General features: G+C 45.5%; 5 protein-coding genes across 5 annotated transcripts, besides 4 other annotated features; 4 read left to right on the top strand and 1 right to left on the bottom strand.

Annotated features, from left to right (window-relative positions):
• The first annotated feature begins 568 nt into the window (after positions 1 to 568).
• Positions 569 to 598: a microsatellite.
• A 15-nt stretch (positions 599 to 613) lies between these two features.
• On the top strand, positions 614 to 1684 carry TSTA_048780 (transposable element tc3 transposase, putative; the record flags this gene model as incomplete). Its single annotated transcript, XM_002485346.1, has 2 exons — positions 614 to 980; positions 1032 to 1684. 2 exons carry the CDS (start codon positions 614 to 616, stop codon positions 1682 to 1684), a joined length of 1020 nt encoding a protein of 339 aa, XP_002485391.1.
• Positions 650 to 1492: a mobile genetic element.
• Positions 704 to 1681: a mobile genetic element.
• Positions 1685 to 3848: 2164 nt separating the features above from the next.
• On the top strand, positions 3849 to 4885 carry TSTA_048790 (uncharacterized protein; the record flags this gene model as incomplete). Its single annotated transcript, XM_002485347.1, has 2 exons — positions 3849 to 3916; positions 4060 to 4885. 2 exons carry the CDS (start codon positions 3849 to 3851, stop codon positions 4883 to 4885), a joined length of 894 nt encoding a protein of 297 aa, XP_002485392.1.
• A 132-nt stretch (positions 4886 to 5017) lies between these two features.
• On the top strand, positions 5018 to 7467 carry TSTA_048800 (DUF726 domain protein; the record flags this gene model as incomplete). Its single annotated transcript, XM_002485348.1, has 2 exons — positions 5018 to 5374; positions 5396 to 7467. 2 exons carry the CDS (start codon positions 5018 to 5020, stop codon positions 7280 to 7282), a joined length of 2244 nt encoding a protein of 747 aa, XP_002485393.1. The 3' UTR covers positions 7283 to 7467.
• A 108-nt stretch (positions 7468 to 7575) lies between these two features.
• Positions 7576 to 7603: a microsatellite.
• A 124-nt stretch (positions 7604 to 7727) lies between these two features.
• Positions 7728 to 9906, bottom strand: TSTA_048810 (uncharacterized protein; the record flags this gene model as incomplete). Its single annotated transcript, XM_002485349.1, has 3 exons — positions 7728 to 9428; positions 9479 to 9667; positions 9727 to 9906. 3 exons carry the CDS (start codon positions 9904 to 9906, stop codon positions 7728 to 7730), a joined length of 2070 nt encoding a protein of 689 aa, XP_002485394.1.
• Positions 9907 to 10242: 336 nt separating this feature from the next.
• TSTA_048820 (NADPH-adrenodoxin reductase Arh1, putative) lies at positions 10243 to 11997 on the top strand (the record flags this gene model as incomplete). Its single annotated transcript, XM_002485350.1, has 3 exons — positions 10243 to 10552; positions 10621 to 11055; positions 11107 to 11997. Exons 1-3 carry the CDS (start codon positions 10265 to 10267, stop codon positions 11995 to 11997), a joined length of 1614 nt encoding a protein of 537 aa, XP_002485395.1. The 5' UTR covers positions 10243 to 10264.
• Positions 11998 to 12823: the final 826 nt, after the last annotated feature.

Here is a 12823-nt window from a genome sequence, read left to right on the forward strand (position 1 = left end):
GGATTCATATATAAACCATATCTTAGACTTTACGCATGATTCGCTATATGAATCCTTATCAGAAATATCAATTTGGAAGTGCGCCTCTTCTATAAGTCTTGAGATACTAGAAACTAGCCAAGTTATTAATGTAAATTCAATGACAGAGGGTTCTTAATATTTTTAGAGTTTTTAAATCCAGATATATATTATGATAGCTATATTATAAGACATATTCAACTTTTAGATACGGTTTATATATAAATCTGTTGAGAAATCAAGCTGTTAAAGAAGGTCATTTTGTATGGGACTTGCGGGTGACCGAATGACCCGTGTGGCCGAATGACCCGTGTAGTACGTTAATTTAACTTACAGTGGGATGAAAAATGTGTTGGCACCATATCCGAAATTCCCACACCGCCATTCATTCTGCCGACAGAAACGCGTACACATCGCGTCGCATAAAAATTTGTATATAACACCTATAAATCTATATTTTCGAATAGTAGGAGGAGAGGTCGGAAACACATGAATTGTATATATCTAGAGCACTAGTGCCCTATAGGGTTAGTCCCTCCGGGCGTAATAAATCATCATCATCATCATCATCATCATCATCTTATTTTCGAATAAAATGCCTCCACCAAGACGCCGCACAGCGCGTAGGGAACTTGATCCTTGTATGAGGGCTCGAATATGCGAGCTTCATATAGAGGTACATTGGGGTTATAAACGGATACACAGGGCGCACCTAGAAATCCCTATGACAACTATTCGGAATACAATCAAGAAGGAGCAAGAGCGTATAAATCAACGTTCAAAAACTCGTTCCGGAGCCCCAGCGAAGTTAACGGACGAGGATAAACAGAAGCTTATTGATTTGACAATTCAAAATCCCCATATAAAATATGAGGAGCTTCGGAATGCGGTTGATAACAAAGTTACTATTCGCACTATACAAAACATGTTTCAACAAATCCATAAAAGGAAATGGAAGCAGCGTAAGCGACCTGAGATTCTCCCTCTTAATGCGCAAAAGAGATTAGCCTGAGCTCTAAGATATGAGACTTATACACCGCATGAATGGCAGCGTATCCTTTGGAGCGATGAATGTACGGTTGAGCGCGGTAAAGGGGATCAATTAATATGGACGTGGCATTCCTTAAGTGAACAACTCCAGGAGCATGACATACGTGAGATACGCACTGGGAAGAGCATTAAAAAGATGTTCTGGGGGGCATTCAAATTTGATCAACGGAGTCCATTGGTGTCATTAACCTCAGATGGCTCATCAGCTGGCGGAGGTATCACTGTAACCGTTATAAGGCAACTTTATATGGAACAGCTTCCCGAGTTACTTGGCGATGGTGATATCTTTATGCAGGATAATGCACCTGTGCACCGAGCGCATATTATACGGAATCTTTTACAAGAACTAGGGCTCAATATTATGGAATGGCCTCCATATTCCCCAGATCTTTATCCTATTGAGAACATTTGGGCGATCATGAAAACGATTATAGTTAATGATCATCCTGAGCTACAAAATGCGCCGGATAACGATCAGACGTTATATTCACTTATACAGGCTGCGAAAGAAGCATGGGAGTCAATTGAAGCACGTGTATTGAGGAGTTTGAGCAACACCATGCCAAATAGGGTACGTGCAGTTATAGAGGCGGATGGCTGGTATACGAAATATTAGGGCTTTTTGGAGGTTTCCGTAGTTCGACTTCTGTATTCTGCTAGTCACGTAATTTTGGTTCCAACATGAGGCACCTGCCTCGGTGCAATATTGGGACTAGCCTGTTTGAGTCGAGGTGTTAATGTCAACACTCGACCTCACCACTTAGCTGTGACGGTGCCAATCTGCTTGGTTTGAGTATGCTATTCTAGCTAACTATCTCGTACAAGAGGTGCTTGTCGACAGGTAAACATTAAGCATAAAGGGGAAAAAGGAAGAAATGAAGTAAAGGTCTGGTTCTCGCTTCTCATGTAAATCTCTGTGCAAGGCGCCTTTCCCTATCCAGTTCCGACGTCTGATGTTGATATCACTTCCCAATACGGCGCGGATAGGGTTACACGGCTCCTAGCCCTATCCGTGAACTGAGACGGGAACGCAGAGCCATGCCCAGCCGTCACATTAGCTAGAGCACATATGACATCTTTCTAGAGCCTCATCATTTTATGCTAGGAGCGCTTGACTTGACCCCATAGTGATTATAATGAGATAAAAATTTTCTTTCTTCAAGACTCTACATCTTATTGCTGATTCCATGAGCTGTTATCAAGCACAACAATAGTTTTGCCTGGGGTTTTGGTAGAAGATGTATTCATTCGATAGATTACCATTGACAATGAATTACCGATCCTTAATTTTCTACATTGCCCTGGCGGTGTTCGTCACATCCGTTTTGGTATGACTTCGCAGCTACCACTCGTTACCTACAATATCAATACCAAAGCCCGTACACTCACCAATATATTGGTTTGCCTTGTAATTCTCAGCTTATACATAACATTCAGTCAATAACGGCCTCATTGATGACATTGACTACTTAGTGGTAATTCCTGGTCCGCGACAGGTTTCAATATCAGCTCTATACAACATTCGGCATCAAACCTGATGGGGAATACTACTCCCCGTATGTCACTACTTTTATTCGAGAGTTAGAGCACGCCAATTATTATGATTATGATTATTTTACCTATTCTCATAATCATAATCATTAGTTTTACCTCTAAATCATGATTATTTACAACCGGAGTAATGTCACGGTTCTACCGTCAGAGGTTGCATTGGGCAGCTATTCTTGCACCCAGGTGATGAAGCGGGTAAAGGCAGCGAGATTTCACAACACTAAAGATATTCCTGGGAAGCTTTGTTCTATGGGTTTCACAACGTGGGAATAGCTTCATCTTTGAGGCTTTGTTGCAGGCTTTATCCAAGACTCTAAAAGGATTTTGTCGGCATACTCCGGATGGAGCATGCCATGGAGCAAGCCCTGCTCAGGCGTAATACAGGCCAGCTCCCCTGTAGATAGTTTCTAGCTCTCAGCTCACATCTTGTTAGTTTTCTATGCCATTCATTTTACTCGGATTTCCTAGCTCCGTTACAAGTAAGTTAATAAGCTTTATCCGTTGCCCGGCACATGCTCTGAATTTGGTAGCTAAAGGTATTCAAGGCAGGCCGAAGGGCATTATACAAATACACAAGGAAGATGGACACCGAGATCCTTATCATAGACGCCGCTGCCAGAATTGCTGGACTTGGGATTTTCATTACCACGCGAGAATTAATCATGATTAAATCATTAATCATTAGTCATTTATTATTATCACAAATGTTATGATTATAGCTATTTTGAAATCTCATAAATCATAATCCTTAGCGTGCCCTATCGAGAGTCGACAGAGATGATTTCTAACACTTCATGTAGATCCAGGCACGCAGAGCGGCGGCAAAATTGGATCGGATACTTGACCACACAATATAACACTACTTTAATCCTAACATACAGTCTGAACAGCATGTTGCTTCGGTTAAGCGATGAATATAAAGATGTAAGTACGTCAACACTTCTGATTCCAGTGATAATGTCAATCTGGCTCCGTGTAGGCAACCGTCGTGTTTTACGACTCGTTCCAGTATATGACTCGCGTTCTTAACAATCCTGTCATATATGGTTACCAAGATGCCACATGCATTAATACTGATGGGTCTAGTTGTGTCTGGTGGAATAACTTGCATCCTGGCTGGAAATATCACAAGTACCAAGCTGAGAATATGTTGCCCATTCTTGCGCTTCTCGGGCGGTAATATCACCCGAGATTCTCTTCTGATTACTACAATGTATACAATACAAATCATGGATTCTGGAGTATGGAGTGATTGCAACCGAGCCATGCTTGGATATGCTGTTCTCAAGGTGGATGAGTATCTCTCTTAGCAGGTCATATAGGGAACCAACCATTTTCATGCTGCGTTGCTACAAATCCAAAAAGTGTATAGCCGGCGTTCATTCTATTGAGATAATGGTATGTGTCCAAATAGCTTTCCTAAAATGTTCTTATATCTAGGTATGAGAGTGAAGAGCATTGCACTTGCACCAAAGCACTTCAAGATATGACTACCCTAACCCCAACCCCTAAATCCCGGTGGAAGATGATTGGCCAACTTCCTCGGGATCTAGTCCAAATAAAAAGTCCGGAGCAACAGCTTGTTTCTTGCCGAAACTGTAAAGAAGTTTGCTCTATTCTCGTCGTGGCGCTTCAATTCGTTTCGTTGAGATCATATATTCTCTTCTATCACAATCCCATTTCAATGCCTCGAATACAACTACGATTGGGCCATTTGCGCTCGACCAGGCGACTGTTTACTCCTGGACGGCAGTACTCGTCACAACCTCCAAAGCACACAAGCAAAGATATAGCTGCTCTTCTCGCGAAACCAACATGGTCTGTCCGAAGTCTCCTCCCCAATACCCACGATCCGACGATCCCTTTATCAATAACTCCTCATAAACTTCACCATCTGCTTCGTCTGTCGGCGCTTCCACAACCGGCCGATAAAGCGGAGGAAACCTCTATGCTCAGAACACTCGAAGCTCAAATTCACTTCGTCAAGTCGATACAAGATGTGGATACGAAGAATGTGTCACCTCTTCGGGCCATTCGAGATGAGAGTCGCGAGGCAATTAAGGAATCTACGATAAGCATGGAGGCGTTGAAGGAAGCACTAGCCAAGGAGGAAGTGGTTGGTCGCAGAAAGAAAATACAGCGCCAAACGACAACTCTCGAGAACGAATATCCTAGTCACGCCGAGAGCGATCAATGGGATGGGAATGCTTTGGGATCTGCTTCAAGGACAGCTGGGAGATTTTTCGTCGTTCAAAGTCGTAGCTGATTGTGATGATGTTGTTTCCGGGTCTTGGCACACAGCTATCCGGCCCGCCCGTGACGTCGACCAAATGTTGCCTGAACCTCGCGACTCTATCTCTCTTGACTCTTCCAACAATCCATCAATATTTACACTGTCATGGCGCATCGATTCCTTGACCGATTTTCAAACGCTACCGATCGTGGCAAGGAAAAGAATAAAAACGAAGAACATGGCTTGTCTGATTTTCTGTCTGACTCCCAACGTGGGGACTTGATGGTACTTATCTCCGTTGTCTTGGAGCATATGCGAAAAACAATATTGGAAAGCTTCGAAGGGCTCCCTGTCTCCAAGGAATGGTCACCAGTGCCAGAAAATCGAGATACACCAGGCTCGAACAAATGCGGTGATGGTGCCATATCAGATAAAACCGAAGAAACCATACAAAATGCGGTTGGTTTGGATCCCAAGTCGAGATCAGAAGCCCTTGCGTACTTTGACGAATGGCAGAACTCGGTATTACTGCGGGTAGGGCAGGTTGTAAATGAGCGCGAGTCCAAAGATGGTCAGGTTCAAGTCGACAAATTCCCTAAAGACCCCGCAGAACCGGAACAAAAGAATCCAAATCGGTTACAGCAAGTATATCGACCACTTGATACTCCGCTTCGAGACTCACCCAGGGCACAAAGATTACTTATCCTTCGGTCTCTATTACTTCTACTATTGGGGCTAGAGCATTACAATGCATACTCGCGCGTACTTTTATTGCACATTACATCCTCATTAGACCTACAGCTCAGTGATCTAAACGAAAATGAAGCGAAGATAGCACGCGGACTCCTCGACGCTGCAGTAGCAATGACAGCAGACGAAGAAGCTAAGAAGAAAGCAGCAGAAAACCAGAATCTTCGAAAATGGAAAGTCGGAATTGCGACAGTAGCTGGGGCGGCCCTTATAGGGATTACCGGCGGTCTTGCTGCGCCTTTGGTGGCAGCTGGACTTGGTACTGTAATGGGTGGACTAGGACTCGGTGGAACCATTGCTGCTTCTTATCTGGGAGCACTCGCCAGTAGTGGAGTGGTGGTGGGTGGTCTGTTTGGAGCGTACGGCGGAAAGATGACTGGCAAGATGATGGATAGATATGCCCGTGAAGTCGAAGACTTTGCCTTCGTTCCTATACGAGGGAAATTAGCAAAGAAATTGAATGATGAAAAAGAAGCCGCAAAGGAAGATCATCGCTTGAGGGTAACGATCGGTATCACTGGGTGGGTGACTGAAGAGGATAACATCGTTGTACCATGGCGAGTCATTGGTCCCGAATCGGAAGTCTTTGCTCTCCGATGGGAGTATGAGGCCTTACTAAATTTAGGAAACTCAATGCGCGCATTGGTCACCACAGCAGCATGGAAGTTTGCAAGTCATCAAGTTCTCATCCGGACCGTGTTTGCAGGCCTCATGAGCGCAGTTTTACTTCCTTTCGGTCTCATGCGACTCGCCAAGATAGCTGCAAACCCGTTTAACGTCGCCATCTCCCGAGCCGATAAAGCCGGGGAAGTTTTGGCAGACGCACTCATCAATGGCGCACAAGGGAAACGTCCCGTGACTCTAGTCGGATACTCACTCGGCTCTCGTGTGATATACTCCTGTCTACGAAATCTGGCCCAAAGACGGGCCTACGGTCTCATCGACTCAGCCATCTTTATGGGCTCACCCATCCCCGCCGATGCAGCAGAATGGCATTCCATGCGCGCCGTCGTGGCCGGTCGTCTCGTTAACATCTATTCCAAAAACGACTCTGTCCTCGCCCTCCTCTACCGCGCCACACACCTCGAGGTCGACATCTCCGGTCTCCAACCCGTCAGGGGCGTTCCCAATCTCGAAAACATGGACGCCAGCGATACCGTATCAGGTCATTTACGCTATCAATTCCTAGTCGGCCAGGTATTAACAGATATCGGCTTTGAGGAGGTAGATGCATCCGAGCTCGAGAAGGAGAAAGCCGCTTTGTCCAAGCAGGATGAACAGATTGAGCGAGAACAGGAGGAGAATGAGCGACGGAAGCCAGTGGGTGCAACAATAACAACATCGGCGACGGCGCAAGTAAGAAGGAAACCTGTGCTTCCGCCTCGGCCGCAAGCGCAGACTGATTCTGAAGCGGTGAAGGATGCTGGTACTACCGATCAGACAAAAGATGATACGGGAGCAGTCAATAAATCCATACGCAGGAAAGAGGTACCTCCTACTACTACTACGGCGAACAACAACAAGGACAGCGAAGATGAAAGCAATGAAGATGAACTCAATTACATAACAATGATAGACGAAGAGGAGGAGGAACGTCTCCAACAAGAAATTGAGCAACGGACACGAGAAGAAATGATCACTTGGAAGACGAGGCAGATGCGTGTTGGTCGGGATGAGTGAATCACTAACTATATATGCTTATATAGAAAAAGAAAGGACATAGGTCCATGGGGAATTTGACTGTGTTAGTATACAAACCGTTCAATCCATGAATGATGAATGTACCATGATTGGATATTTGTACAGACTACCTAAAATATGATAACTACCTACACGAAACTGCCTAAAGAAAGTCCCATTCCGTCACACATCCATGATTTCGTTTAGAGAAAAATCAAACAAGGGAAAGATACACGAATCGCTCAACATACACCCAAATCCGAAACTGATTGATGAAATCCAAAGCAATTTTCAAAAAAAAAAAAAAAAAAAAAAAAAAAATCAACTCCCGATACGCCACAAGCGTAGAATAGCAAATAGCATCAAATTCAATATGTCCAATGTCATCGTTGTCCCACACCCTTTCATCTGGTGGATCATAACATATACCCGTTCGAGTTGATCATCACAACCCAGCAAAACGAGCCCAACCCGCAGCTCGAGGGGTATTCTGCTTCTTCTCCGGCGTCTTTGGAATCTCAGGTGTTTCCTTAACTTCCACTAATCCACCACGACCTTCCTCAGCGATTTTCCCACTGACATCACGTCTGCGACCGACTCCTAGCGCAGATATGTAATCGCTGTATTGTTCCGAGTCCATGCCCGTGTGGAATGAGGTGCCCAGGTCAATGCCGGAGTTACTGACAATTCGTCCCTTTCGGTCGGCATCCTCGGTATTCAATTTTGTTAGAGTGGTTCGTCGCTTTGGTGTTCTCAATTTCGCTGGTTGATTTGGCTCGTTGTCGCTTTCATTGTCGCTGGATAGAGCCTCATCCTCTTTTACAGATGCGTAAGTAGGCTTGTTGGATTTGCTTCCCCAGAGCCTTAGACTACCAAAAGTCCGTAACTTGGATGGCTTTGAAGGAGGAGAGTCTGCGTTTTCTGCAATAGCGGAGTCGGTCACATTGTTGCTGTTTCGAACGGCCGAGACATCTGAAATATCGCCCAGCACAGCGCGTCGAAGACTTGACTGTCTGCTTCCTGTTTTAGTATTACCTGGCTCCTCTTTGGGCGCAGGGGTTGGAGGGTTCATTCTTAAAGGATCAAGGGCTCTATTGAGATACTCGGTGATGTCTTCCTCAAGATTCTCCTTATTAGTATCATAGTGCGCGTCGTTGTCGTAATCCTCATTTGTGTCCAAAGCGGCATATTCGCCGCGAGCTTCGTCCTGTGATATACCACTTTCAACACGGCCGAATTTCGGCACAGGGCCCAGCCAGTCGTTCGCCACTGGGAACGGTGTGCCATTCTTAGATCTGCTAGGTAGTTTAGATTCATGAACAATATCGTCGTCATCTGTTGGTGATTCGTAGGCTATCCAGTTGGCTGACGCTTCTGATGGCACTGGACTGCTCCATCGAATGCTATTGGGGTTATAACCACTGGATGTTGGACGAAGTACTGGTGCATCTTCAAGTATTGATCTGGGCCGGGACACGCTCTCTTGCGGTCCTCGAGCCGCTGCACGACATGGTTGACTGTCTCCATTGTGACGAGCTTGTCCTGATTGTTGATGTGGAAGAACAGAAGTGCGAGATACTCTCTTTTGGTATGTTAACGAGGTAGATGATTGCTGTCTTGTGTGCATGAATGGGATAGGCTGTGGGATTTCGTTTGGGACATCATCTAGATGCGACTTGACACTGAAATATGCCGAATCCACTGTACTCGTGCTCATGTGCTTCTTCTCTGTGAGATCAGATTTGGTGGCCTTGCTTCGCCTCGATGACGGGCGAGCGGTCAAATTGTCCTCTAGAGGGTTCATGTCAGGTGGTAGTTTTGTGATCTGTCTGAAAACAATAGCCAAGTAGACGGAAATCATAAGTGATATGAGATGCAAACCACCGACGCCTGCACTAGCATAAAACAGTGATTTGACAATGTAGTGTTGAATGTTTGCATCATTGAAAAGAGTCTGCCAGTTGTAGTAACCATCGTGAAATGACTTGTACGAGACAAAGCTAGTAAAAGCGTAAAAGGGAACTAAACCAGCATCCATAATGGATGCAAACAGATGGTAACTGGTGGAAGATCCTGCAGGTCGGCTAGCGGCAGACCGAGCAAGATGATAGATGGCATAGATGTTATGCAGAATAGCAACGCTTGGCTGTTATATGTTAGCATTCTATAATGTATATCAATATTGAGTCAACGTACTGCAACGCGAATTATCCATCCTAAAGCGACATCTGTATGGCTAATGCAAATGACACAGAACAGAATACCAATTGCTCCGAGTACAGACAAGATTCGGAGAAGAAGTTGGACTCTTCTTGTGTGCGTCACCCGAGCTTTGGTATGACGGCTCATAGGATGTATAGGCTTGTTTTGGCGTGGGACAACCCACTACAATTGCATATTAGCATAGCCAAGTCACAATTTTTGGAGTGCTTAATTACACATACCGAGTCGGGATGGCGATTGAAACTCACCAGCGGACCCTCCTGAGGGGCCCTCTGAGGCCGAGGGGCTCTGCTCGCTTGAGTAACTGCTTTGGGGTTGAAGGGCTTTCCTCTATGATAATCGTTAAAAGACCATTGCGAGACGGGATCATACAAGAATGGAGGGGATGACGATCCACCCATGATGGGCGATGATATGAAGAATGCGCGTGCGAGAATCCGGGGTTAAGGAATGTAGCTAATCGATAAGCTATACTTCTGTGATCAGCAAGTCGAACATCAAACGAATGAAGGCTGCATTCTCAACAAAAGAGTGAATAAATGCAATGGTATTCTCTAGCGATACAGCAGCAGAGAGCAGAAAGATGAGGAGAAAGACAGACAAGAAGATGAGGTGCGAGTAGGGCTGATGACGGATTGTTGTTTGGTTCGGCGCGTTGGCGCGGCAACCCGATAAGATAAACGATAAGCCGATAACCACACGTGCCCTTCCGTCACTTTCCTCCTTGCTCAGTTGTCAACCAACTCAATCTTGCTGAAGATGAATTCATCGCTTACGCTCTCCCTGTGCACACGATGCGCACGACGGAGATCACAGGTCCCTCAAATACGGACTAGATACCCACTAAGTCGATACAGCACATCTACCGCCACACTTCATGATCATCCGTTCCGAGTAGCTGTCATTGGGTCCGGTCCGGCGGGCTTCTATGCTGCATATCGACTTCTCTCCAAAGTCAGTGATGTGGTAGTTGATATGTACGAGCAATTACCCGTGCCATTCGGTCTAGTGCGGTATGGTGTTGCGCCGGATCATCCAGAGGTTAAGGTATTCTTTCCGACTAACTCGTACCGTTTATTGAGAGAGAAGTGATGCTAATGTAGTTTTGACGACAGAACTGCGAAGAAAAGTTTACAGAAGTCGCAACTTCTCCTCGATTCAATTTCATCGGAAACGTCGCTGTGGGCTCTCAGTTGCCCTTTCAGACACTCAAGCCACATTATGATGCTATTCTATTCGCTTACGGTGCGGCAAAGGATCGCGAATTGGGTATTCCTGGAGAGGACGCCAAAAAGAATGTTCTTTCAGCAAGAGCGTTTGTGGGTTGGTATAATGGGCTTCCAGAATACCGCGACCTCGCTCCCGATTTGACTGCCGGCGAGCACGCTGTGGTTGTCGGCCAGGGTAATGTCGCTCTAGACGTGGCTAGGTTACTTTTGTCGGATGTGGATGCTTTGCGCAAGACAGATATTTCGGAGCATGCATTGGAGGAATTATCCAGGAGTAAAATCAAGCGCGTGCGGGTTGTTGGAAGGCGCGGGCCAATGCAGGTGAGAATCAACCACAAGACATAACAATCCGTTGCGTACTGATGGATAAAGGCCGCCTTTACTATAAAAGAAATACGGGAACTTCTTCAACTTCCCTCAGTCGCATTCGACGCTATTCCAAAGGACTTTCTTCCTCCAGAAGACGTAGTCGCGAAACTTCCTCGAGCACAGAAACGGCTGATACAGCTTTTGGCCAAGGGATCTGAGACCAATCGTAGCACTGCAAAGAAGAGCTGGTCTCTTGACTTCTTGCTTTCTCCCCATTCTTTGCATTGGTCACCAATGTTTCCATACCGGTTGTCTCATGCAAAGTTTACTCGAAACGAATTCGCATCCTCCGACCCATTCGTACCAGATGCCAAGGTCAAACAACATTTTCTGTCGAGTGGCCAGCAAGCGCAGGTCAATATTCCGTGTAATATATTTTTTCGCAGTATAGGCTACAAATCTTTACCGCTGCCGGGGTTCGACCATCTAGGAATTGAATTTGATGGACGACGCGGTATCATTCCAAACGACGGGTTCGGCCGTGTTACAAGTTCTACTCCCACCGCGGAAGATACTACGACACCGCTAGATCATAGACATATTTCCCATTTGCCTGGACTTTATTGTGCGGGCTGGGTCAAGCGTGGGCCAACCGGAGTGATTGCATCTACAATGATGGATGCCTTTGGCACGGCCGACTCTATCGCAGCAGACTGGGAAGCGCATAAATCAAGCAGTGATGCCAAAATCTCATTCTTGAATTCGACCTCTGGAAGCAGCACGGGTCTTGGATGGGACGCTGTACGAGCAGAGGCCATACAGAGAGGATTATCGCCGACTTCATGGGGAGACTGGCAGAGAATCGACTCTGCTGAAAAGGAGAGAGGAAAAGCAAAGGGCAAACCTCGGGAGAAGTTCGGCCGTGTAGAGGAGATGTTGAGTGTTGTACGATAGATCTACTGCTAGTCTATTATCTAGGCATATAGTTAGACCCCGCATGTTGTATTTTTGATACTAGATGATGATATAGATACCCACCTCTTCACTCTTAAAATGCATTTTCAACAATTTTAGCTGTTATCCACAGTAATAACACCACTGCTTATAGATGTTCGTCCGAGCGACACAAAAGCAGCGCATCTTCTTTGAATGGTGTTTATGGAATCAATACGAGATTGAAAGTTTTCCTGAGCCATCTTGAAACTTGCTGAAACGTGAAACTCTTGATCCACCTGCAAGCCCGGATCTAAATCCTAGGTTCTCGTTCTACTTTTTGGGTCTTAGTTCTTTTGCTTTACCCCTGGCGCTAAGAAGTTGATTTTCACTAATTCGAGTGAAAAAAGGCAGAAAAAGAAACGAAAAGGGAAAAAAAAAATCCAAGCGGAAAAGCTCTACAGTTTAGTGTGCCCTTAATGCTGCTGGCTGACAGTCTACTCCGTATATAGACAAGCCCTAACGAGCCCCATACACTACGTATTATTACTGCCTACTTCTTACTGAGGAAGCCTTTCCGTATTTCACAGTCGATCTTTTGAATTTCTTTACTCTATATATCCATAGGTTGATAGGGTTATGTCCTCGGTACCCCAGTAACTCCAGCTTCGTGTAGACAAAGAGATCGAGTTAAGCGAAATACCGAGCTTGTACATAATACTCTATTTCTCGCTGACTTTTGTATCAGACTGTCTCACTCTGACACTGCGTAACTATGGCACGCCACGTAATTTATTTACCTACTAGCAGTTGGAACATCTGATCTGTCCCCAGTCTGGTCTAAGTA

The sequence above is a fragment of the Talaromyces stipitatus genome, genomic scaffold, assembly GCF_000003125.1.
Source record: "Talaromyces stipitatus ATCC 10500 scf_1105507295515 genomic scaffold, whole genome shotgun sequence".
NCBI classification, from domain to species: domain Eukaryota; kingdom Fungi; phylum Ascomycota; class Eurotiomycetes; order Eurotiales; family Trichocomaceae; genus Talaromyces; species Talaromyces stipitatus.